At 46.1% G+C, this 26,184-nt stretch overlaps 1 protein-coding gene across 4 annotated transcripts in view; it reads right to left on the bottom strand.

The window, feature by feature from the left end:
* Nucleotides 1-26,184, bottom strand: part of KANSL1 (KAT8 regulatory NSL complex subunit 1) — a 101,438-nt gene that overhangs the window by 29,626 nt on the left and 45,628 nt on the right. For all 4 annotated transcript variants that reach the window (XM_074849457.1, XM_074849456.1, XM_074849459.1 and 1 more), the window contains exon 3: nucleotides 806-947. In XM_074849457.1, coding sequence (XP_074705558.1) covers nucleotides 806-947 — 142 coding nt within the window. The remainder of the gene's footprint in view (nucleotides 1-805; nucleotides 948-26,184) is intronic.

Here is a 26,184-nt window from a genome sequence, read left to right as displayed (position 1 = left end):
ACCCGCCTGGAAGCCTTTCTCCCCACCACCCCCAGAGCACCACACATCTTGGGAAAAGCATTTGCTGGACTCTGAATTCCTGAGGACCCGTAAGTTGATGCAATAGCACGAGCCTTCTTGCCACAAACTCCAGACATGCCTCCCTCCAAGGCCTGACATTTAGACGTGCATGCCTGAACAAGTCTCGATAACAATTGCTTCCTCATCCCTTCTCTGCTCTCCCCCATTCTCCCACCATCTGAGAGCATGTCTGAAAAAAATAATTCCTTCCACAGAGAAAGGTCAGTACCTAGAAACAGTCTTTTTTTTTTTTTTTTTTATGATACAGACTCAATTTTAAGCCTGTGCTGTGTGATAGCATCTGAAGCTAACTTCCTCCACAGTCCCCTCCCTTCCCCAGCAAGTCTCTTGTTGTTTCTTATCCCCATCTTCAGGTACTCCCAAAAAAGAAGAATGGGAAGGTTTTTTTTTTTAAAAAAATCAAATTAAAAAAGAGAAATGCTTGAACAATGGGGAACAGCAACACACGCAAAAGCAACAGTTTTGTTCAGTACCCAAAGACTGACTCTGAAGTAAGGTATTGCTCTCTTCATGTTACCGTACTGAACCAGGGAAAAGAATTACACTCAACCCATGCCAAATAGCATTACAATTAGTCACAACTGTGCAATACGCTTTTTGAGAGATGCAGGGGAAAAAAAGCATCAGACTTTGCATACGCACTCTCTGCTGCATCGGAAGAGAGAGCCATTAGGAGGCAGACAAAGCAAAATCACACGTATCCAAACGCACTCCTGGTCCTCACCTTATTGGCTCTAATCTGCTTGTAAATGTCTGTTTGCTGCCGGATTCGGTATTCCAGGTCCGAGACGTGGGCTTGGAGCCAATTCCAGCGACTGACGATGGCTGCACGGTCTGCTGCCCATCTCCACTCTGCCCTTCGCCTCCTGGAAAAACAGAGAGGGGAAGGGGGGATTATTTTGAGTGTGATTTTAATTATACAGTCCACAAAAAAACCTAGCAGAACTGACAGATAGATCAAAAGCTACATACTGAATGGCATGACTGATACCATCTAGCCACTGCTAATAATTACCAACCCAACTACAGACGTGCTATACAAGCCATGCCTCCGCAGAGCAACATTAAAACAACTTTTGGTACCCAGTGATTGAAGTCCTGCCTATGCAAGCGTTAAGATTTTATTCCATGCTTAGCTGAACCAGCAGCTCCAGTCCTACCTGGCTACATCTGCCAGATTCACTTTTCCAAGTCTTGGAGAAAAACAAACGCAATCTGCCCTCCCTTCCCTGACTTAGCCTCTTTAAAAGAAAGACCTCTGTCATCAGTCACAAAATACGCCTGAACGCCAGCGCGTACCACATGGCCACAATTAAAACTCAGTGGCAAGTTTCACAACACACTATCATTCAGTTTTAAGAGTAACCACTGTTTGGAGACGAGCAACAGAGCTAACAGCACCTTGCACAAGCTGCTCCCCCGCAACGAGGTGTTGCAAAGGAAAGCAGGCAACAGTAAACTTGATTTCTGCATCTGATGGCTTGACTGAGCAAACAAAGAAGCCAGGAAAAAACATCAGAAAATTACCAAGTGAACGACTCCTCCTGATCTCTGGGGCTCAGAGGCGCAATGTGAGAGAAGCCGAGTGCGTGTGGGTGCATGGGGGGAACCCACACACTTTGCAACTCTTGACTGATCTCCTACCTCCTTTATCTCTGCTGCGAACACAGAGTACAGTTCTGCAGGAGCATAAATATGCTTTCACTAGTGCATGGACTACACCATTGCATCTTACAGCCAACTGTTACAAAAACACCCTTACGCTCTACTACCGCACTCCAGGGCAGAAAGGAACACAAAGACTGCAAGGTACGTATAAATCCACAGCTCTTAGTCTCCCACATTAAAAGCCCTAATATTATGAAAATATACCCTAAGCATCCTGATTCTGGTGGATAAATACTAAGGCTACCCAGAAAGAAAGAAAACCACAACATGGTGCAGAAACAAAGCATCGGCAGAAAGTGCATGCACAAATCCAGTGCCACTGCACAAAGCCTTTGCCACATCTGGATGTTTGTCAATTAAGAAATTAATCACCAAATAATTCCCTTTGCCCAACTCCCCCTCCTTCTGTAGCATTTTTAAACCCAGCAAGAGCACATGGGGCAGGGGAGCTGCAGCAATGTCTGGATTTTTCTTCCAAAATCTAACCAAGTCGTCTTCTGCTGAGATTAACCCGTCTCAAAGCTGAAACCAGCCATTATAGCAAAAGCAGCACGTGGTAAAGGAGATTTACTACTGAAGCACCCCCAGCTGCAGAGATGGTAAGCAACAGCAATAATCAAGTTCTTAGAAAAATCTACACCTCCTGTGCATCTGCCCTTATTTAGGTGTACTGCTACCACATGCACTTGCCACAAAAAAAAAAAAAAAAAAAAAAAAGAGCAAGCACCAGGGTTATTACAAGTTTCAAACCAACTAATTGAAATACCCTGAAAAGGAGGAGTTGGTTCCCTCAAACTGCAAGTGAAACCCACAAATTTAGAACAAGACACGTTCTCCATATTCTTGCCGGACCTCCTGGCCGCGTGGGCGACGTCGCTTCAGTGCCAATTTAGATGAGGCCAGACTTCCACCAAAACGGGCAATTTTATCTGCTGCCTACAGTGCTCCCAGCCCTCTCCAAGACCATTTTCGAAGCACTTTTAGGAGCTTAAATCCTTCTCTCTGGAATATTTCCCTGTATAAAATGCCTGCTCTATTTTGATCACTGCTGACCTTCTGTTTGGTGGAAATTTTACTATTTATTGTAGATGGATGCCGCAGCAAGGCCAGATCTTAATCCTCCATCAGTTACACCGAGGACACGGTCAGCAGAGCCAAAGACAAAAGGCAGCCAAGGCAGCTGGGCACGGGGGCTGGGTAAAGGTCTGACATAGGCTACCAGCAAGGCAGAGTGACCACAGGGTTAAACTGGTTTATAGTGGGCTGAGCAGTTGCCAACATCACCCCAGCGTCACCCGATCACGCAGCTCTAAACCAGATCTCTGGCCCAGCCATGCTTTACTCTGTTCCAAGAAGGATAATGCCTTGCAAGCTTTATGGTCGCTCCTCCCCACAAGGGATCTCCAGTCGGAGCCTAAATGGCACGAAATCCCCTCCACGACATCGGAGGGTAGAAGGGCAGTGTTTGGGAAGCAGATCTCCCTTATCTCGCAGAGACCTTTCCCTGAGCATCACTGGAAAAGCGGCGCTGCTCTGACTCAATCACCCGCAAGACTGACAGCATTTTCACATCGTAGTTTCCCACGAGACTTTCCAGAACACCTTACTTCTCTGCCAGCCAAGTTTCAGTGAAATTCTACCATACTCTCATTTCAGAAGTTAAGAACAATTTTACTGGAGAAGAGTTCATCTTTTTTTATAGCTTAAAACCAGGAAAGATCTCTGCAATGGCTGTGTTTGCTATTATGGCATCTTCAGCATTTGTGGATGCAATAGGCTATCTGGACCCCTAGAAAGTGTAGGGCTCTAAGACAGATCTCATCAGGCTTCAATTTGCTCTCTGAGGATCCATGTAGCAATGGAAATTGTTTTTAGAAATATCAAAAGCTGCTGAGAGCACCTCCAAACTACCAGCTCCCTTGTTTGCCTCTGCAACATTACAAAGCACCTATGCCTGCTGGAACAATACTGGCCTGCTCCGTTAAATACAACTCATTCTTTTGCTCAGATTACACAGAAATTAAGTATAAAAAACACCTTACACCCATTTAGATTCCTAAGTGACATGGCAGCGTAAGCAGCAGCAGCCCTGCTCTTCACCTTAAAATCAGGACACATCCTACCCCAGAAAAACCCACTGGATTTAAACCAAAAATAAACCAAGAAAGTGAAACACAGTAACGTATACTTCACCCTCTGACACCCTGCGGCATAGGTGGAGGAGGGGAAGATACATAATGATGGCTCAGCCACACTTTCCAAAACAGTATTGAGCGTAGTGTGGTCCTCTATATTTAGAATTAAGCCTTTTTCAGAGCCTGTTCAATTCCACCCTTTGCTGCGATGTGCTGTCAGCAACATATATGTGTTTTCCTCATGTAGATCAGTCTTTGGGTAACAAGCTATATAGCTTCTTTAGCTTTAATCTCCATACAAATATTTTGCGAGAATGATTATTTTCTCGACTAGCACTAGAAAGTAGCAACCACACACAAAATACAGCATCTGAAGTAGCTTCAGTCACCACCAGCAGTCACCTGAAACCTCAACCAGACACCCCGCTCTGGGGGGAGGGAAACCCACTTCCTTTCTTTCTAAACATTAGGCACTTTAACATGACAATTAATAAAAGAGTCTATTGCACTTGCCCAAACAGGTTTTGGATTAAGCTGAACAAGAAGACTGAAGAGACGGCCAGATGGCTGCTGAGTGTGGTGTTGCTGCGAGCGGGCTGCATGGCTCATCCTGAGAGTGGGCTTGTCCTTCAAGAGGCAGATCTGGTGCAGGGAGTAATGTGAGCAGCACCAAAGCAGTTAAACACCAAAGCAGTTAAACTCTGCATCCTCCAAGAGAAACCATTCATCGTGCTGCTGCACGTGTGCTCTGTGCGACTGCACAAAATAAGCTACAGAGGATGGCATGGGACAGCCCCTCCAGCTGGGACAGGAAACAGCACAGAAAATGAATTATTTAAGAGCCTGATCCTTTTAAAAAACAATTTCCCAGGTAGACTCATTCCCCTTCTGCAAGCACCAGTGTGTGCAGGAGAGCGGCCTCAGCAGACGAGGCGACGGGAGCGAGAGCCGCCCCTGGCCTGCGCAGGCCCAGCTGGCACGGCGCTCGGCTTGACCGACAAGGACAGCGTCCTGCAAACTTCAGCAGATGGTGCTTATCGTAAATAGTGCGTGTGTGCAAAATTAGCAGCCTTACATCTCCTTGCGTGGAGGGAACCCACACGTGCCCGGAAGGTGCCCAAGAGGGCCGGGAGGGTGGGACGGCGGAGGAAGAACAAGCGGGGAGCTGAGCCAAGCTCAGCCCGCAGGGTTATAAATACCACGGGAGGCTGCGGGGCTTCATGGGAAGGGGATGAGGGAACAACAGGATCCCTCTCCCCATCCGTGGCAGAAGACCTCAAATCCTGTAGGGAACTACAGGAAGAAACTTCATTAACACAACAAATTCTCAGAAGTAAACACTTCTTCCTAAAAAACAGCTGTTCGTTTAGTATGACAGCAGAAGGGCAGAGGGAAAAAAATAAATCCTGTGTTACCTCAGCCCAAGCCCTTGGGATGGGCTCCAGTCTTTCCCTAAGTAAAAACCAGGCAATTGTGGGTTAAAATTAGTTATCCTAAACGGCAAAGTCAACTCCAGAAAACAAAACCCACCAGCCAGGTGCTCCTGCCAGGCAGCAGCGTCCCCAGTTCGAAGGCGGAAGAGCCAGCGGGACAGAAAGGTGACTGGGTCCCGCTGGGCCGGTGAGCTGCCAAGGGGCAGGGCAGGCCAGCCAGCTCTGCACACCGCAGAGCTTGGCTTCAGCTATTTCAGAAAGGGGTGTGTACTCTCATTTTACTATTTTTTTTTAATAAGCAATATAAATACAGCCCTGCCAATGAACACGGCAACACCTCGGTCGATGCCCTTCCATCGGTACAGCCCGTGCTAGACCCGGTTCAGCCGTCTCAGCAGTTGTGGTGCTGTAAAAGCTGTACAAGCTCCATATAGATAAGTCCTACCTAACACAACCTCCACCTAGGATACATGCTTAAACCAAGCCTACGTATAAAAATCAAAGTTGTCCACAAAGCACTTCTGGGTGAAGATGCACAGGGATTTTTCCACTTCCAAGGAACGGCACGCCCGTGCCCTCCCACGAGCAGGTTTTACATATTGCCTTAGAGGAAATTCAGGCCCATTGGAGTTCCCTGCTGCTGGCTGGTTTTGTACCAGCAAGTCTTAGGAGATGCAAGTTCATTTTGCTTCTTCTGGACTTCAGAGAAGCTGCGTTGCCTCCCTCCACCACACGCGACCAGTGGTGAGAAGCCCTTGCCAGCCGTCAGCCCATCTTGCTTTCTGCTGAGTCCACGCAGCTGAACGCCAACGGAGCGGACAGAGACGGCACCAACAAACTGAGGGCATTAGAGATCAGCAGAATTATTTTTCACCAGGAGACTGCCCTACTAAAGGCTCAGCTGCAAAGTGAACAGAGCAGATCCACCACCTGCTGCTAAACCATCCTGATAATGACATGGAGCAGCACAGAAAAATGAAGTTAAAAGATTTCAGATTGAAAAGTTACAGACTGGAGGGGAACTACATATCAGAGCCACTTCTAGGAGTCAGCAGTAATGAATGAGAAGCAGCCGCCAGGCTCTGGAGTGAGATTGTTTCTGCCACCCAGAGCACTTCAGCAAACCCAAATCATCTTGATGTTAAATGAGGAATAACAGGTCGCACTGGAAAAAAAGAGTCGACACCAGGAAGAGAAAGAAATATGACACACAGAAACACTGAAAAACTTTTCACGCAGCCAAGCAGCCTGCGTGGTGAAATAGCAATGGAAGAGATTCATGGTGAAACAGAAAACACTTCTGGCACTGAAGCACGAGCCCGCGGTGAGCTGCGCCACAGCCGCCCTGCCTGCATGCCAGGCAGAGGAGCCAGCGCACGCCGGGGCACATGGCAGATCTGAAAGTCCTCGGCCATGACGCTGCCGGCCTCTCCCTTCCAGATACAGATTAATGCTGCAACATGAGGCAATAAGCTGGAGCTTTCCAGGCACTTTCCATATGGTTCCCCTCCTCCACTATTTACTGGCATATACCCAGGGGCTTTTCTGTCCCCTGAAATGCAGTCACCTACCAGTGCAGAGGCCACTCTATATTTACTCTCCCCTTTCCTACGCAGTTATTCGATGGAAGAAATCACCAAAGATCACCAGGTCTGGTTCAAAGCCCCAGATTTTGAGACCTTCTCCCAAAATACACACCTCAGCCTCTCTCACCTGCCAGAGGCAAGCTGGAAAAGCATTCGATGATTTCATGTAGGAGGTTCACCACGGCACTAGGACATACCGCAAGAGGTGAATAAGATTTCTTGAATAAGACAATTAAGTATCTGTCCACCAAATGAGGCTTCAGTACTAGGAATCAGGAGATGCTTGCCAGATGACCCACAACTGGGGCTCCACTTTGACAGTCCTAAATGTGCCACGCTGTGGGGAGAAGGATTTAGTCTCTAACACCCAGTCGAAACACAGCCGGGTCAATGCTTCACTATCTGAAGGAGAAGGGAGGGAGTGGAGATTGTAACCCATGGAGCTTCCTCTGCAAGACTGCCTGCACAGAGCTGGTTCTTCATGGAGGTCTCCAACCTGATCCACTCTTGTGCTATATGGCCAAATTCTCCTTTTCTTGGGTTGTCCAATGCCACCCCCAACACTGACTTGCTACAGTCCCACCCCAGCACACCACACCCTTTCCCACCGAAGGCATGGCCCCCACTGAAAACCTGGGATTGTTCCAGAGCCACTGTCCACATTCATCCCTTGTGGGTCTAACCAGGCTTCAGATCTGTTGGGGAGGCTTGTCAAAAAAGCAGACTGGGTGCTACTGGTTTGCCATGAACTGCTCCTAACATCCCAGCTGGTTGGCTCTGGACTGAGAAGAACCTGCTTTTGGCCTCATATAGCCCTCCACACACTTGTCCTCTCCCCAAGGAACCAAGAAGAAATACATGCGTGAGATCTCATCATCAGTTACACACATCGCTCCGACTGCACCAGCCAATTTGCAACTGCAGGAAGCCACAGTCCCATCCTGAATTTTGATTCTGCTCCAAAAATCTTTGCACAAGCTGCCTTCCTCTTCCCAGCTCTGTACTCAACTCTGCATCCCACCACTGCCAAAATGCTCAGAGAGCTGCCCAAGTACCAGCACTCGATGCAATTCACGGTTCTTAACTAGAAAAGGGATCTTGCTGCCAGCTACAGCAAAGAAAAACGGGGCACACCAGAGCTAAGTTCCCATTTCCACCTGGGATCTTCAGCAGAGACAAAACCTGCCAACAAACCACAAAAGCAGTTTCAAATATGACAGTTTATGACATTCAGCCATCAACTCTATTAAAGGACAAATCATCCATATTAATTCTGCATGCTTTCCTTGCGTTACCTACCACAAGGCAGCAGCCCCAGGGCAAAGTTTAGTAGTGCGAATGCAATGCAATGCTTCGTGTCCATACTGGTGCAGTGCCTACTCCCGAACAATAGTGAAGTGCCAAGAGAAATGTCATGGTTAAATCAACTCCTGTTGATTCACCAGAAACTGAAAAACATTACCATTAAAACCAGGTTAAAAAAGTTCCCCACTCCCTGTCATCTTTCCCCTTTTCCCCATTCCCCTCATCCCTCTGCTCAAATGCCAGTACTGAAAATAATGTAAACCACTGGGACACTTGCTGTTAGAAGTCCACGCCTGGGACAGCATTACCAGTGCTTACATATCCTGGAAACGCAGGACATGCCCAAGTGAAAAAAGCCATGTCCTCTGCTCACATACACAATTCTGACAACAAAAATCTAAGCGTCATCCCCCAAGCACTACACAAACGCAACTTTTCCAATTGCTCTCGTGATCTTTAACTGTGCCTCACTAAAGAAGAAAGAGATATGCACTCAATTCAGCTGCTATTTTCCAGTTTGCTCCTGTCCCTATATATTCAAGTTCATTCCTCAGACCACCAAGCTTTTATTTTTTATTTTTTTTTTACACCAGTGCAAAATCAGATCTATGGGTGGAGCAAGAGTTAAACTCTGCCAAATACACTTGCACGACAATTCCAAGGGAGGAAGAGAAAACCCCACAAGCACTCAAGAACAATCTCATTAGCTGATCATAACATTTCTGCCTGCGAAGAAGCCAAAGTGAACAATTTGTTCAGCTGAACACCCGCCCCCACCCTGTGGACAGAAACATCAGCTTCTGAAGGGCTCTTCTATTCACAGCATGTGCTCGGCACTAATCTAAATCTAGTTCAAACCTCAACTCAGTTCATTCATTCCCGTATTCAGAAAAAACGAAGACCTCTAGAGGCTGGGAGTAAAGAGTTATTTCCACTGTTCCTCGCTGAAAAACCCCCACTGCTCGGGGGAAATTTGTGAGCACAAATCCTGAGGCATTTTGCTGCTGAGTAGGGCTAAGCAAGGATGCCAGCTTCTGCCCAAGAGAGAGGGCAGCACTGGCCAGCCGCCAGCAACCCCAGGGCCATGCATAATTTGCATTCAAATAAAAGCAGATCACAACTGCCCTCCTTTTTGATGATGAGGAACCATCCAAACCACTCCACTGGCCACAGCATGCAATGCTTTGTCTACAGAGCAACCATCACTCGGATCAGGATATGAAAGGTTTGTTTTGGCATCTCCAGTTCATTTCTATTAAAAAGGGAAAAAAAAAAAAGAAAAGAAAAGAAGAAAGAAAAATTGGCCCAGGCCAGCCATTAAAAGATGCCTGAACTCCTGCATAGAAATTATGGCAGGACGAGACCGCACAGCCTGTGGCAACTGCACACAGCAGAATCCAAATTTCTAATACGCCAGTTGCAGAAACGGTGTCTAGCCCACAGCTCAACACTGTATGGCGCTGCAGGTCCCAGCAGCCCCTCAACCCAAGGTGATGCTCCATACTGGAGATAATTTCTCTCCTTCTCACCGTTGCTGCCAAAGCCTTTGTCCCCACGCCACTTGCTCATGGCAATTTATCCCCCCAAAATATCCCCAAATCCCTTACTAGCAGAAGGTAAGTGCAGCCCAAGGATCAAAAAACCCCCTTGGATGGGTACAAAACTCAATCTACAAACAGACCTACAGATGGGGAAACGAGGGAAATTAAAAATACCAAAGTGAAACAACTGCCAAGGCGAGGGGGCAGGGGACACCCACCCCCCCCAACCTGCTCATTGCGCAGAAAAAAACAAAGCTAGCAAACCACCTTCACAGCCCTTCCTGCCTACTAACAGATTTTACTGTGATTCAGGACAATTTTAACTACATTAGAAGCTGCATAACAAAAATATACTTGAATCTACTCTTTGAGAAAGAAATTTTCCCCTGAAATAAAGTGTCAGGGGATTATTTATGTTGTTGAACAACATCATCACCATCCACATACCTCAGTATCAGGCTTATCTTAACAAGATTTATACTTTTGAAGTGCAAATGGTTTCAGAAAGTGTCCTTAGAAAAGGAAGTAAAAAAACAAGACACCCTACTAAACTACCCTTCTTCCCTTAAATGTAATACTTTGAAGAAGAATATATGCCATGTAGGAGTAGTCCCAGCAAGCAGGCAGGGAACAAGCCAGCAAATTCTACAGGTACACACACAGAGCTAACAAACTACTCCATTTCTCATCAGGAAACTGAAAATCATTGTTTTATTTACCTCCCATTTTTAGCTCAGAGCAACAACGCAGGCTGGTGAAACACCACCCGTATCACCTGTGGAAACTTTTAACTTTATTTCTCGCACACCCCTGTGCCATGTCCAGGCTCTGGCTGCGCTACACAATGGGAGTTAGCAGCCAAAACCAGAGCAGTTCAAGTACCATTCGAAGGTGAAACGCCGTGCTTCCTCAGGCATCACACAAGGCACATCGGCTCCTGCGCTGACGATACAACATTTCATCCCAGTGTGTAACAGCTCGGAGCCCACCACCACCCAGGTTTGGATCCCGCAGTGGTGAGCCGGCAGCGCGGTGACACGCAGCAGCGGTGACTCACGACGTGTCGGTGATGCTGAGTCACTCGCCTTGTCTGTGCTGGCCCTTTCTCAGTCCCATCACAATCCCAAAGGAAACCCACGAACCTCAAGAGCAACACGCAGCAGCCTGGAAATGGGAGAATCGTCTCAAAAAGGTTGAGTAGATCCCTTAATAGGTTTTGGTTTGAAGAACTGGAAGGATGCAATAAACATCATCTGTTTGGATGGTGACTCTGAAATACTCATCAAGGTCATCAGCAAAAGGATCTGTGGGATTTCGGACACCAGCTCCCAAGCAGGGTCTGCACATGATGTCAATATGTTTTGTCCACACAACAGCAGCTCTGCCACAGTTCCCCGCGTTGTGCCATCTCACCTATGGCCAAGCCAAGAGAAACCAAACCATGGCTGGGTGCAACTCTGTGCAGGTAGGTATGAACACTGTGTTCTGTTTTGGGGTCCTTACTATAAAAAGGCCCTTGAATGACTCGAGCGTGTCCAGAGAAGGGCAACGGAGCTGGTGCAGGGTCTGGAGCACAGGTCTGATGGGGAGCGGCTGAGGGAACTGGGGGGGTTTAGTCTGGAGAAGAGGAGGCTGAGGGGAGACCTCATGGCCCTCTACAACTCCCTGAAAGGAGGGTGCAGAGGGGGGATGAGTCTCTTGAGCCAAGGAACCAGCACCAGGACAAGTGGGAATGGCCTCAAGCTGCGCCAGGGCAGGGTCAGACTGGCTCTTAGGAAGGATTTCTTTGCAGAAGGGGTTGTTGGGCGTTGGAATGGGCTGCCCAGGGCAGGGGGGGAGTCCCCATCCCTGGAGGGGTTGAAGAGTCGGGTTGACCCAGCGCTGAGGGATCTGGTGGAGTTGGGAATGGACAGGGTGAGGTTCATGGTGGGGCTGGAGGAGCTTCAAGGGCTTTTCCAATCCAGATGATTCTGGGATTCTGTGAAAACAGACCCCAAGGTCCCAAGGGACAGAAATATTTTAACACTCCTGTCCCCTGTGCCAACCCAACAGCATGACTGAGGAAACACCCAATAGGGTGACACAAAGAGGACCCCTTCCAAACAAGGACATGGGAGACAGTCGCTAAGACAACTGGCAGAGAGCAGTAAGGGGTGATGCTTTCCTGGCAGAGCTTCCCATCTCCACTTGGTCCTGCCCGGCAGGAAAACCCCTGCACAGCAGACCCTGCAGCGGTTTGGACTGTGCCGCAGCTGCCCGGGACAGGCATTTAAGCACCTTCCTATCATTTTTCAGAACTTGCCCTCCTCTGCCTCAGCTGACCTGCAGTCCCTCCTCGCTCTTACCAGGCAAGGAAGTGAAGGCAGAGGCCACCAATGGCTCAGTGCTGATCTTCAGTAGGAGTCTCCTGTAAGCACCACGTAGATGTGAAACGTGCACTCTCAACTTTGCCAACCTCCACTCAGCTTCTTTCCGTTAATGGGTGAATCCCCAGGTACACAGAAGTGTGAGGGGGAAATACATAGATTAGAAACCACCACGTCGGTGCTGGAGAGCACACCAAGCTTTTCTTGGTTTGGGTTTTTTGTTTCATTATTGTTTTTCATAAGCTTTAAGGCAAAACATTGTGCCACCTTACTGGTGTTCCTCTTAGCCCCTCCATCTCATTCATTCCCAAAGGCCCCTGCAGACAGGATCTCCCCAGAGTGCTCAACTCCCCAAGCCAACATGTATATGCAGAAGCAGCTCCAGCCCTCTGCTCCCAAAAAGCTCACTTCACCCGGTTCCCATGAAGCTCTTGCTCTCCTCTGCTGCCCTACCGCTACCCTCCAGGCTTGCTTAACTTCTTCAGCTACCTCAAGGTGTCACCTGCTTAAAAGAAGGGAAAAAAAAAAAGTCCTAATTTTCCATGAAGCCCAGAAAGACCCCTGATTACAAGAGCTGTGACGTGGTGCACCCATTGACTATAAAGAGATTTCAACAAGTGACTGCCATACCCTTATGATTTCACTTTGAGTTCATGACCAAGGCATAAATCTGGCAGCACGTTGATCAGTCAGAAGCAAAATAGCATGGCCCAGCAGAAGGCTCTGCTCAGACTCAGAACTGGAGTTGAGAGATTTTTTTCTTTCTTAGTTTCCTGAATGCTTTTAAGATCTTTGCTGAAATTCTTCACGCTGGTTGCCAGGGCTAGGTCTGAACTTTTGTGATATTTCAAATCCAAGTGCCCCAGATCTTTACGCTATGACATTTATGCAATGCCCCAAGCATTTATTCAGCTGACTGTCTGAAAAACAGCCATTCCAAGCTTTAGCTGCTCTTCAGCCCTTAGCAGCAACAATTGTTCTGTGACAATAGCCTAAAATTCTGATTTTATTCTTTCAGCTATGCCAATGCAAGTACTTTGGCCCATGTCTGAATCCTGTTTCGGTACCCATGAACTACGGAGCAAGATCTGGAGAGAGAAGGGGAAGGCAGGGGAGCAAGCTGGGCACAGGAGGTGGGAATCAGAAGAGCGTGGACACGAAGAGTTGGCTGTTACGCCGGTAAAACCAACTCTCCAGATGCACAGCAGAGCAGCCAGCTGAAAAATACCACACTTATAAGAGAATTTATTGGACCACTTTTTCAATATAGTTCTCCACACGCTCACAAGCAACTATGCAGGCACAGCAGCCAGCAGAATAGCTAATACTGCCAACGCGGAGAATTTGCCTGATCATCATCGTACCAGAAAATGCAAGGCAGTTTGTTACCCCCTGCAGCTAAATCCAGGAACAAGAAGCTTCGTAAGACTATATCATGCATGAAAGGTGTTTATCACTGAACAAAGTTTGCTCCAACTGCAAACCGCTTTCAGTTCACTGGGAATTTTTCCCTTAAAGTACTGATTAATATGCCATTCTCAACAATACGAACTAAATACTAGGATGCCCATCTTTCTCCCCAAAACGCCTGAAATAGGATTGCTCAAGCTCACAACCAACTTCTTCCAGCAGCATATCCTCCTTTTTGGCAAGTAAGGCCCTTTATCAATATTATAATTTTGCCTACAATAGATTCCTAACAGGTCTGGGTTGCACAGGACAATACAATCATTCCCTTTTTTAGACCTGTATTTTCATTAGAAGTTACACTTCTCCCATTAGAAAACAGAAAGTGGCAGAAGCACTAAGCTAATGGAAATTTTGCTCTTCATTTTTTTCTCCTCTTCACATTAAAGGTGGGATTTCATTAAGAGATTTATAATCTTCCTTTGGCAAACTCAGTAGAGCTAAGGACCAGCAACTCACTTCACTAAAAGGAGGACAGTGCATGGTAACAGAGGCTGGTTTTACCATCTTCACTAACGCATCATGAGCACAACCAGCAACAACTACAAGCCATTTTCTTGAATTTCCTGAAAATAAAGAGGTCCTGAAATACTTGACAAATCACATAGATTGCAACTCCATTCTAAAACTCTGCTTGCTGTCAAAGCACTAGAGAAGCACGTGCAGGCAGATATACTGGCAAAGACCACAAGCCAAGCATCCCCCAACACACGCCTGTAGAAAACCAGTATCCTCTCTAGGAAACGCTATAAAATAAATAAAGGGACACCCTCAGTCAAAAAACACCTCATGGGCTGGGACAGCCAGGGCTTGCAGCAGCAGTCAACGTTTTCCAAGAAGGTATGCTTGAGCAAACAAGCCACTTCCCAGCTCCTCGTCTCCTTCAACCAGCAACAAGATACCACCTCACACTTGGCAGCACAGGACAACTTGACTTTTTGGATTGCTGTAAACCAAGCTTCCCTGAAATTAATGCAGTTAAAACATCAAAGAAGAGGAGGAAGGGGATATTCAGTGTCTTAAATTCTTCAAACAAAAGTAAATGCACAACAGAGAGGAGACAATTACAGCAGAGCAAAGTGTTTGAGAAGTTATTACACTTGTTCAACAGCAAAGTCCTTTGTATGTGTGCAAATAGAGTAGTTTGGTGTCAAAGTGGGGGAGCGCTCACTATAGACCATTAGTAGCACAATCCCTGGGGAAACAAGAATAGAGACTATGCAAATCAGGATCTATTGTTAAAAGGGAAAATTTATTTCACATTCCTGAGCAGCAGTGTTCCTGGAGCATAACAATTGGTGAGGCCCTTCTGCTGAGTACTGCACATTTTTATGCTCCACAGTAAATCAATATTCCATAATACAGAAACTATGTTAAATTATTGCCAGTGCGAGGACAGCAGCTCAGAGCTCCAGTTGGTGAACAGCATTAATACAACACCGTGTCAGAACAGGACTTATTTGGGACATGCTTTTCATTGTTGAGAAGAGTTTACCGAAGGCACAATTGATGGAATTATTCTCCAGGATGTTAAAACCTTGCAGCTCACACCATAAAGAGAAGAGCACTGGCAAAGGGACTTTCCCGATGGTGCTGCCCTCAACTTCATCAAAACAAGTGCAACTACAGTCACTGCAGTGTCGCAAAGCTTTCCACTCAGGCAGCACCAGCAAGCCAATGTCACAATGAGATATCCAAGAAAAACTCTAGTTAATCTTGAAGTGGAGAACTCCTTGGATCCCCATGCCACAGCTCTCCTTGCAAGAGAAGATGACTACTCCTTCAGTATCTACCCTACTCCTTCAGTATTTACCAAACTTCCCAGCAATGGAGCTGGTAAGAACTCACTATAGACTAACACGGGATGCAGACACCTGCCCAAACTGTCTTCAACTAAGCAACTTCTGATCCCCACCAATCCAAGCAGGATTGAAGTAAGCAGTCCAACAAATAAAACATGCTTTCATTTTCCTCTTGGTTTAGCTTGCAGGAGATAGAATCTTCCTATTCTCCCCCATCCACTACACCTAATAACTACTGACAGGCAGAAGGAATGAGCAGCAGTGGATACTCCAGCCTTTCCAGCAATGAAAATGCAGCTTCAGCCTCTTCACTTTTTATTATGCAGCCATTAAGACCTAAGGTCAAAGTGTGTTTCGTCATGGATCATAGGGAGGGGGGTGTTTTTGTTTAACTCCACAGGTTTTGCAGTCCAAGATCAAAATGAAACTTCAGGATAAGTGATTACACTGAAGCAGGCTTCTTCTCTAGGCCTGGGAAATTTCTGCACTACTGAGATGACCTCACCCTCCTTATCTGCTCTTTAAGGTCCTGGGAGGAAGAGAAGAGAGCTCTGCAAACACATCTCAAAGTGCAGAATTCCAACATAAAGTCTGTGTTCATAAATACAGCTCTGAGCATCACAAAATTAAGCTCTGCTCTGTACCCAAACCACAAAGGCCTCCTCTTAAAAAGTTTTTTTTCCAGTCTTCCTCACCACTCAGAGCAAGCAGGTTTTTAAGCTCACACAGAGGCAGAAGTCAAGAAAACACGGATTTGTTTGGACCATGTAGTGACATCAGCACAATATAGGTAGAAGCTGAGAAGGATTTCCAGCTGAAGAAGTTCTCATCAGTGCCAAATATGGCTGAAATGGGAGGGGGTGGGCAGAGAGTAAGGGCAAATTAATGGATTTTAGGGACAGCAAAGGGAGGCATCTCCGATGCCTAACAGCATCAGTGGTATGAATTCACCCATCAGGTGCAGTCCCAGGGCTCCCCAAGCTCCCTGCCTTCCAGGGCAGAAGCAAGAAGCAATCTGCTTCCCAGTGCCATCCGGGAAAGTTGTGCTGCAGGAGGCAGAGGGAACAATCTGCATGTGTGCAACTGCATCTCGTGCCCACTCACTCATGGGCTTGCCCCAATTTCCAAGCCTTCAATCTTGAGTCGCTTCAGAGTTGTAGGAAAAATGAAAATACGTTTTTCTGGCTTGAAACACAGGAAGGTCATCCCCGCTCAAAGTAACAGAAGCACCAGGCCTTTCAGGAAAAGAGAACACCCACTGAATAAAGCTGCAGGTATTCCCTCTGTAGTTGCAGTGCTCCGCTCCTCCGCCGCTCACCACGCAGAGGAGTTTGCAGTAATACATGTACCTACACAGGCATGGCCTAACGCGGTCCCCCAGCAGACAAAGATCGCCTCTTTAGTCTAAAATAGAGCAAGGATAAAGCTACACATCAATATTAAATCTGAAGGTCATTTAGTCAAGGGAAGGGGCAGACGTGCTATTTCTGGCATCGATCCAAGAGAAGTTTCCTCTCTCAACCCAAAGAGCCCTTCCAGTTAACACAGGAATAATACATTCCTGGCCTCCAAGCCCTTTATCTAAGAAATGGAATAAAATAATTCTGGCTAAAGGACTACTATACAGTACAGGAGCATGAAGAAGTCCAGAGAGAAATGGAAATAGAGAGGGAGAATGACAGGAGACTAATACGAACCACGCTACGTTCAGTTTTGCCTGGAGCCGTAGAGAAACACGGCACAAAGCAGCCATGGAGCACTGGGGTGGCATGGGCAGGGAGAAGGGTGTCTGCTTCTGGTGACTTAACGGTGGACAAGCAGCACTGGAGACAGAAGATCAGAAAGCATAAATGAAGGAATTGGCAATTATGTTCCACAGCAAAGGATGGAGGAAGGTTTCAAGGCACTGGATCAAATCTGAGACCAGGATCCCGGTGAGGAGGCAAGGGTAGCTGCTGGGTTTGGGGTAGATAAATTGGGGGCACAGGAGAGAAGGAGCTTTGGGCAGAGCTGTCCTGGAGGGGTGGCAGAGGATGGCCAAAATGCAGCATACTCAGAAGCTGTGAAAATCGAGTTTTATTTCCATTAGAAGAAAGGCACAATTTGCATTGTTTAGCCACGTGAAACCCCTTTTATAACAGATGCTCCGGCGTACAAAGGACTGAAGAAACACAGGATTCAAACATCAAATAGGAGACACAAAAGAGCATCTCTGCTTTCCAAGAAAGGACTGAGCTCTGACCAGGTCGAAGAACCTTCCAGAACAGCAACTCTGGTCACTAATGAATGTCACTAATGAAGGGTTTTCAGGGAACTTCTCATCTCATCTGCATGAAACAAACCGACACATCATGTCATTTCCCTCCGCTAGCGCTTGCTGCAGCTTTCGCACCAGCGGACGTCTGTCAACACCCATGAATTTCTTGGGCATTCCTGGCTCCTTTATCAAGTTTTCCATCAAAAAGCTCATTTAATGAATCTGCAAGTCCCTCTGCACAGAGCACAGTTTAAGAATCACTATTTCAGCCCTTACTATCTTCTGAACGTGTTTGCCAGCAGCAATTAAAACCCAGCAATTTCTGTGATAACAAATTGCTGATTTAACTAGTACAAAAGTCTGCTTCAAGCCAGACCAAAGCTAGGCAGTGCCTTGTACCTGTTTGTGCATCACACACCAGGGCGGTGCAGTACCCTATCATGGGAAGAAGTGTCACTGCTGAGCTGTGATCCGTCTTTTCCGTTTAAGTAACCATAAAACAGATTCATCACCAGCTTCAGTGGGAGCTGGCGAGTGCAGGAGAGCAGGTCATATTGGCAGTAGGTGCATCTAATCAATAACATATGTTCTCTCTGCTGAAGAAACTTTAATTTTGGCTTGCAAAGCTGTTCAGGATAGCCGGGACAGCAGAAAGTAGAAATATTTCACTGAACACAGACCAGAGTGCAGGATGAGGCTGCGGAGGTGGTGAGGGCCGTCCTGCACACCCTCAGCGAGCAGCACAGCACAGGTACAAGGCAGCCCACGCTTCAGCTGAAAAACAAAAGTCGGGATGATCTTCTAGGAAGTGATCGAGACAGAAAGGACCCAACGCTCCACTTGGCAAGCCATCTGAGGGCTGTGGACTGAGTCATGTCAGTCGACATCCTCTCCTCCACCCCTGCTGCATGGTACTGCCCTTCGGTACAAGGATAAAACACCCTCGGCACAAGCGGTTGGGAGTGAAAAAGGGGAAAAGGCCCATTGCTGGAGCTCCACCTGTCCCCTGGACAGAGGACTTCAGTCTCAACGCTGTCAAGCCTCCATCCTTCAACAGAACTCAATGCACTGTAAAACAAGGACCTCCCCCCAAACATAGTTTTATCCACAGGAGGCCTCTGCTACTCGCTGTGGGCTGACAAAGGCCTTAATGTTTAAACTTACAGATACCCTATTTATTTTCCTGAAAAGAGTATGGGGTAATTCAAACCCTGAGAGGGCATGCATGCCTTGGAGGGGGAAGGAAGCAGGATCTGAATAAATCCGCAGAGCGCTTTTCTGCAGGGCTGGGAGCTAGGGATGCTAACAAACGCTGGAATCCCTACGTGAACTGTCCGAACTGCAAATCGCTGTTTGCCGGATGAAGCCCCCGAATTGCCATGAGAGCCCGCAGAGGAGAAACCAGCCACCACTCCATGGTGCCCCATTCTCAAGGGCTCCTCAGCGTCGCACGTCCTGACAGTGGCAGCTCGGTGCTGGGTGCCTGCGGTGGCTGCGTGTGGTTCCAGCAGCAGCTACGAGCACCGTGTCCACCCCGGTGAGAGGAGCAGCCGGGACGTGCCAAACAGAGGTGGCCACGCCAAGCCAGTTCGGATGTATGTGGTGGGGCAGATCAGCACAAAGTGGGTTGCTTAACCAGGTTGCTATTTAGATGGCCATGATACCAGCTGCAAAAGTCACACCCAGCTAAAAACCGCATGAGAATGGAGAATGAACAGTTTACACGAGGTCTCTATTTTGCTTGATCATCCCAGAGTTGCACCAGATTTCAGATGTAAGTTTTCCTTTAAAGGGAAAAGCTTGTGGGCACCCCCTTGCTCACATCAGATGGAAGGGTAAGGAAGCAAGTTCTTGAAACCAAAGATTCTCATGAAAACAATAAATTCTTAACGGCGTTTCTGCAATCATCATTTATAGCATGTTTACACCTTCAACACAGAAACAACCATTATGATAAGGTGAGAAAAAACTGGCTACATGGGTTTCTTCAAGTGTCACCAAGGGGTGAGGTGGGCATCTGTAGAGGCTTAAGCAGAGATGACACTTAAGTGCTGCCTGTTCTCTCCCTAAACCTGCCTCTCACAATGTTCAGAAATCCACTTAGTTTCAGTCCAGTACTTCAGACAAAGGAATTCCATGATACAAGCTTCAGTTCAACAACTCAAACACAAATTCCCCCACCCTTCTGTTCAGACCATATACAAGTTGCATAGCCAGAGCAAAACAGACCACCAGCACGTCCCAAACTCCACACAAAACAAAACACTCCTACATTTCTCCTAGTTTTTCATAAGACAATGCTACCAAAAAAACCCCCACCCCCACACAGGTTTTAGCTTAGTATATAACAAAAGTTTCATATGAAACACAGCTTTTATTTCAAGTACATACATGCACATACAAACCTTTAACTTGCTTCCACTCTGGAGTGCTCAGAAGGGCAGAGAAATGAATTATGTGATTGCTGAGTGCTTCAAACACTAGCTTAAAAGTTAACGGGCTGGAGAATCAATGCCTAGGTTTTCTCTCCAGTTCTTCTGGTAAGACATCAACATCCCAGCGTGTTCCACTAAATGCCATAATATATTTTCGTTACCATCTCCCTCACAACTCTTGCTGTGCTGGGCAAGACACTGCTTTACCCTAGACACCCAGACAGCACACAATTATTCTGCTTACAATGCACAGCTTAAAGTACAAACCTCTTACTGATGTACAATTTTCATCCAAACTCCTTAGATGTCACTCCCTCAATTTGTGACACGTTTTACATCTCTAAAAAAATACTGTGTCCCTGTTACCAAATGGTTATTAGGTCTCTAGTCATGCTTTGGGCAGGGGAGACATGTTTCGGATGATAAACTCTGGATAATGCAGAGTCCAAACAGGTAAAGTCACTACAGAGCCAAAAGGCATCAGCCCGTAAGATTTATAGAAGATGTGAACTATCACTGAGAGCAGAGATATGGAATTAACTCCAGGTGAGCTCCAAGGAGGAAATCCACGTCTGACCAGGAAGAAAAGTGAAGGACAGACAAAAAGCAAGAAGGGCAAAAAGTTGACAGCAGAGTATAAGTCTATATATCCATAGTGAACTATGTGAGACTCTAATACTTGAACTTATTTACTGTATCACACAGGAAAACCTTCCCTTAGGGAGTAGGACACTAGAGTTGTACCACTACAGAATCCTGACTGATGGCCAACATCTGTCTTCCACAGCATGACAGAGTGCTGGGGGGAGGAAGGTGGTCTTACGGTTGAAGAGGCTCAAAGCTGGGACTCCAGTCCTGAATCTGCTAATTCTCTGCTCCATCACAGACTTGTCTTTTGATCCTGGACGCGTTACTTGAGATCTTTTTCTCATCTATAACATGGCCAGAGGAGTTCTGGCTCACCTTCAAGAGTAGCTGTTATCTATGGTATATTTATTGTCCCAGGCAGAAGACTGCGTTCCACTGTAACCATCAATTTACTACCTTTTTTCTTTTAATTAATTAAACACATGACAAAAAAGTTCCCTCTGATCAAGACAGTGCACTCTCCCAAGCAGAGTGGAGGTCGGTGAGAAAAAACAGAACAAAGGGAGGTTTTTCACCTTGTGTCATCACTAACCATATGGCCGCCCTCTCCAACTGCAAGGGCTGGAGCTTGCAGGCAGGTCTGCCTCTTCTGGAGCAAAATATGTATCTTGTAATCAGTTCTAAACTTGTGTGTGTGTATATGGACCATATTTCATTTTTTGAGATTAAAGAAAAAAGGGAGGGGGTCAGCAGCAGGTTAACAATCCACTCCTTGTAGCAACTCGTAGGCGAGAGCTATTGTTTGGCCTTTTTATTAGTTCAGCTACACGAGGCATCTTCTATGCAAATCTGGGGAGCAGGAATGTGCAGCCGTTTCTATGTCACAACTGGTTACATGCTCCCGGACGCTTTCTCGTTCCCTCCCTGCAGCTCAGGTTCTTCCCAGAGATGCCTTTGCTATTTCATAAAGCTGGGGAAAGGACACGCTTTGTTCAGCAATTCTTTTTGTCCCCTTAGTGCTCCATTTTCTTTCCTCAATGTCTCAAGAAAAAAAAAAAGAAACTAGAAAGCTATAGCTATTCCTCTCCTTTAGTAATCTTGAATATGTTTATTAGCATGCCTGATCTACAAAAGAAAACATATGATCCGATCTACAGCAGCCTACATCAAGGGGTTGCCCCCCTCTTTTTTTTTTTTTTTTTTTTCTTTTTTCCCTTTTTTAAAATAATCCACCCTTCCCCCAAAGCTCCGATTTCACAGTGACCTTGCCAGCCTGTGCATCAGAGACTGGCCAATAATTAGTTTCAAAGGAAGTGGTAAAATTTCCTAGATACATTTGCTGAGAAAGCCCTACGCAGCAGGGGCATGGAAGTCCAGTAAGTTTTCACAATCCTGCCATCCCTTCACAGCCACCTCTGCCTATGTAACATTCAATTATGGCAAAAATAAACAAAACAACACATTATTTGGAAACACATGCACATAAATGTGTGAACAGAGATCCTTAACTGCAGATCCATCACAGGCAAGACAGATCCCTTCCCCACCAGGCAGGCAGGAAATGAAAGGGAGCCGCCTTATCAACGCTGCTGTCCTCCTCCCTCTCCCTCTGTTTTTTCCTTTGCTATCTCGAGCAGAAAAGCGTGGATGATATGACACCCTTTCCAGAACAAATCCAGCCATAACTGCATTGTTCCCTATGTGTATGGCACCATCCAACCCTGATTATTTATATTAAGTTTTTTCAACTATTTATACAAGGCATGAAAATATCCCAAACTCAAGAGCAGTCCCTCCCTGCTAGATGAGTTGCTTGGGACACGCGGTCCTGCACTGGAACGCTCCAAGTGTATTAAGGTCCTACTTTATCATGAACACTTACCACGGGCAGAATTGGGGGATTGTTGGCAATTTACTGTTTTTTCTGGAATGTGCAGAGAAGAGCAAGAGAGGAGACACGTCAACGCTGGTTGCTATTGCATTAGCGTATCTCATCACAACCTTGTGTGCTAAAAGCAATCTTACTGCTTCCAGAGTCTGCTGTTGGGCTTCTGGAGTCTGAGACCAGCTGCAGCAGAGCTGAGCCTTAATCCTTAAACGTGAGAAAGCCGAGAACCCCGATCGCAGGGGAAGACTGGCTGCTGCCGCCCACCGACAGGTGTGGACTCGGGAACCTGGACTCGTGACAGAGCCTCAATGCTCCCCTTCATGCCAGGCATTTCTGGGACAATGAAATCACTGTCCAAAGCTTCGTAAATAAAGTTCCTCTTTGTGAAAGTTGAACTCCAGCAAGCAAGCGCTGCAACCCAAACCCGACCCCACCTCCTGCCAGGACTCGGACAGACAAATCCCAACCTCCAGGGCTTATGCTGCTGCCGTGTCCTGCGTTGCCACTACCAGGAAAATCTCTGCACAACCCTGGTTTGAAACCAACACCATATAAATTTAAAATGAGACCAGATACCCCACGGAATCTGATGGGTAGTTTGTTGAACCTGACGAATTCAACAAAGAGGAAATAAAAGTCTGGTCACAATTCAAACACTCCTCTGCAATCATTGCATAAAGGGGTTGTGCAAACATATTTCATAAATAGGTCAGAGAAATGAGAAAGCAAATGACGGACAGATGGCATGGCGAAAGGAAGAAGGGGGCAAGAGTATCTAAGCCAAGACAGAAGCATCCAAGGAATTCTTCAATGCAATCCCAGATTGGTTTCACAGCCTCGTGCTCCAAAGTTGACAAGTAGTAAATATAAAGTGGAAAGTCCGTTTTACTTCAGGTGAGGGCCCCATACGTGGAAATCACATCTCCGAGCACAAGACGCCGTTCGCCTCCCAGCAACTCAGATTCAGAGGTGTCAACGTCTTCCTGGGAATGGAGCCAAAGTGCACTTATAATTACGGTCTAAAAGAGCACGAATTTAGGGCACACTACCTTCAATCTTCAGCAAAACTCCCGCTGGCGTCAATATTACCTTTGTGCAAACTTTACAAGACAACTATCACCTGTGTGCATTAAAAGAAATTATTATGCCGGCACATTTCACTATCTGTCAGAAAAAGGGAGGCCTCGGTGCTTAACCTCATCTTCTGACATAATCCCAATACATCCCCTCTCGTTGCAGAACCAAGCATGTCAGGACTGCAACACCGTTTCAGTACCTTCTGTAAATGCTTGGGTTTTTTCAAGTCTATAGCTCCATACATGTAAAAAAAAATTAATTATTTTTCTTTTTAGCGTTTAATTGTTTAAAGATAACTCTTTTTGGAAAAGTGTTTGGTACTCCACAGCTTCTTGACCAAACCATCAGCATGGTTCTCACACACAGCAGACAAACCACATCCTAGATGATGAACTGAAAGGGAGGACCAGGAACAGGAGGCATTTTGAGTAGTTTCTGTAGAAACAAAAATCTAAATAAACCTTGATTGAAAGAACAAGAAGTAGTAAGATGCATCACTGACAGCAAGATGACTTCCTTGTACTGACAGCAAATGAAAGCACGAAAACACACTTAACACTTATGACCATATTTAGCAGATACAAAAGAATGTAGGCCAGAATTACAGTATTGGGATTTTTTTATTTTTTAAAGAGGGGGAGAAAGATGCTTTCAGATCATTGAGGAAAGACACTGTTGGAATTAGAACACCACTATGAAGCCTTGTTAAAAAAAAAAAAGAAAAAAGGCAAACAATCCATCCACAAGCCAGAAAATTTTAAGTAAAGCCACAATGACAGATTTAAAAAGCCATCACATCTCATATTCAAATCTGAGCTCTCTCTTCAGATGGCAAGAGGCAACAAGATCACATCCACAAGTACTTATATTTGCTACATGGCTTCCCAACCCAACAGGCAAGGGAGAAAGAAGAACTGATGGCTAAAAGATCAAACTAAGGAAACTCAAGCCAGAAGATATTTTTGAAAATCCATTCTAGCTCAAGCAAACAGGAATTTACTCAGCTAAATCACACAGCCTCTACGATGATCTCTTCTTACATAAATGATCTCATCTGGCCTTACGATCTAAGGCTACAGAACAAAAAAAAAAAAGTATTCTTGACACCATTTCCCTAGGCTTTCTTTCCTTCTTTTCCTGCCAGTTCTCTCACAAGCATTTTGTCTCCTTCCAGCAGCTTTTCTGTCCCATTGCCCAACACACTGCACCACTCTATCCAATCTCAAGTCTTGTCCTGCTCTTTTAAGGCCAGCAGTGGAAGATCAAGACGCACTGTCCATACACACTGTGTGCTCATTCAAGCAGAAAATATTTTCAGTCCTAGCAATGTGTCCCAACCACCAGTACCCAGCAGGAACTAGAAGTATTAAAACATTCAGCCATGCTAACTTTGACATGGTATTTTTGAGAGACAGAGCCAAGTGTTTGGATCACTTTATGGAATCAGCTCCATCGTGGAGGCTTTAATCCAAGGATTTCATTCTAGCTTCCATTAAATTCTCCCCCAAAAGGTGCAGAAGGTGTTGAGATGCCCTCAAGTCACTGTTGTGCATATCAACGAAATGAGACTTTAAAAGATGGCTGGACAAGGATCAAGAACAGCAAATTTCTGTTACCACAGGTTGCCTAAATGCATATATAGAAAATAAAAGTTACCAAAGATGGCAAGGATCCAGCAGAAAGCACTGATGTCAGATTCGATGCACGCCACCTTCTTCAAAGAAAGCCTCAAATGAAGAAAACTGGCAGACAAGGCTCCATTCCTTACACAGATTCACTAGTCGCCTCAATCCCTACTCCATCATCCATTTTCAGTGGCTAGTGGAGGGCAGAAGTTTGGGAAATCAGTCTGAGAGCACAGCTCAGCCCTGCATCCACCATCATCCACACACCTGGCAGCAAGGAAGGTTTGCTACCAAATACCTACCCTTTAAGCAAGAGATGCACAGGCACAGTCAGAAGGTGCACCTACCTCTCTAGGCTGGAAATCCTGCTGGAAGGATGTGATCTGGGTGGAGCTTACACCTGCTTCACACATTATTAAAAGGACAATAAAGAAACTAATTATGTTTGGGAAGTCACTAGTTATTTATAGCATGTTGGTGAATGTTTTACCAGGACAGCTTCAAGCAGGTCTCTAAGCTGCATGTTGGGGTTACAGTCCTACTGCCACGGGCATGGGACATCCTAAAATATCTGAGCCGAGTTAGACTTGAAATACGACTGAGTTCAAATAGAGCTAGGTCCTTCAAAGCAATCCTCCAGCAGCTAAAAATCTTACTGGAAACATCATTTGAAGACCTTTATCAGAAGAGACAGAGACCAGGGTCATGTAACCTGTGGGTGTCTGATTTATTATGGGTGAGCTGAGCAGGGGGAAATTCAAATACGTAATTAGAAAACAGGGAGGTGGAACAGACTTGGAACAAGCATCTTGGAGTTACTCCTAGTCGGCAATCCCAGTGCTTCACCACAGCTGTAGTCATCCTCCCAAAGTCCCAGTCAAAACTAAATGAATCATGTACCAAGAACAGAGCAAACAACCGAAAGTGTCC

This window comes from Strix aluco, chromosome 24, assembly GCF_031877795.1.
Source record: "Strix aluco isolate bStrAlu1 chromosome 24, bStrAlu1.hap1, whole genome shotgun sequence".
NCBI lineage: Eukaryota > Metazoa > Chordata > Aves > Strigiformes > Strigidae > Strix > Strix aluco.
This window is presented reverse-complemented; position numbering and strand designations above follow the sequence as displayed.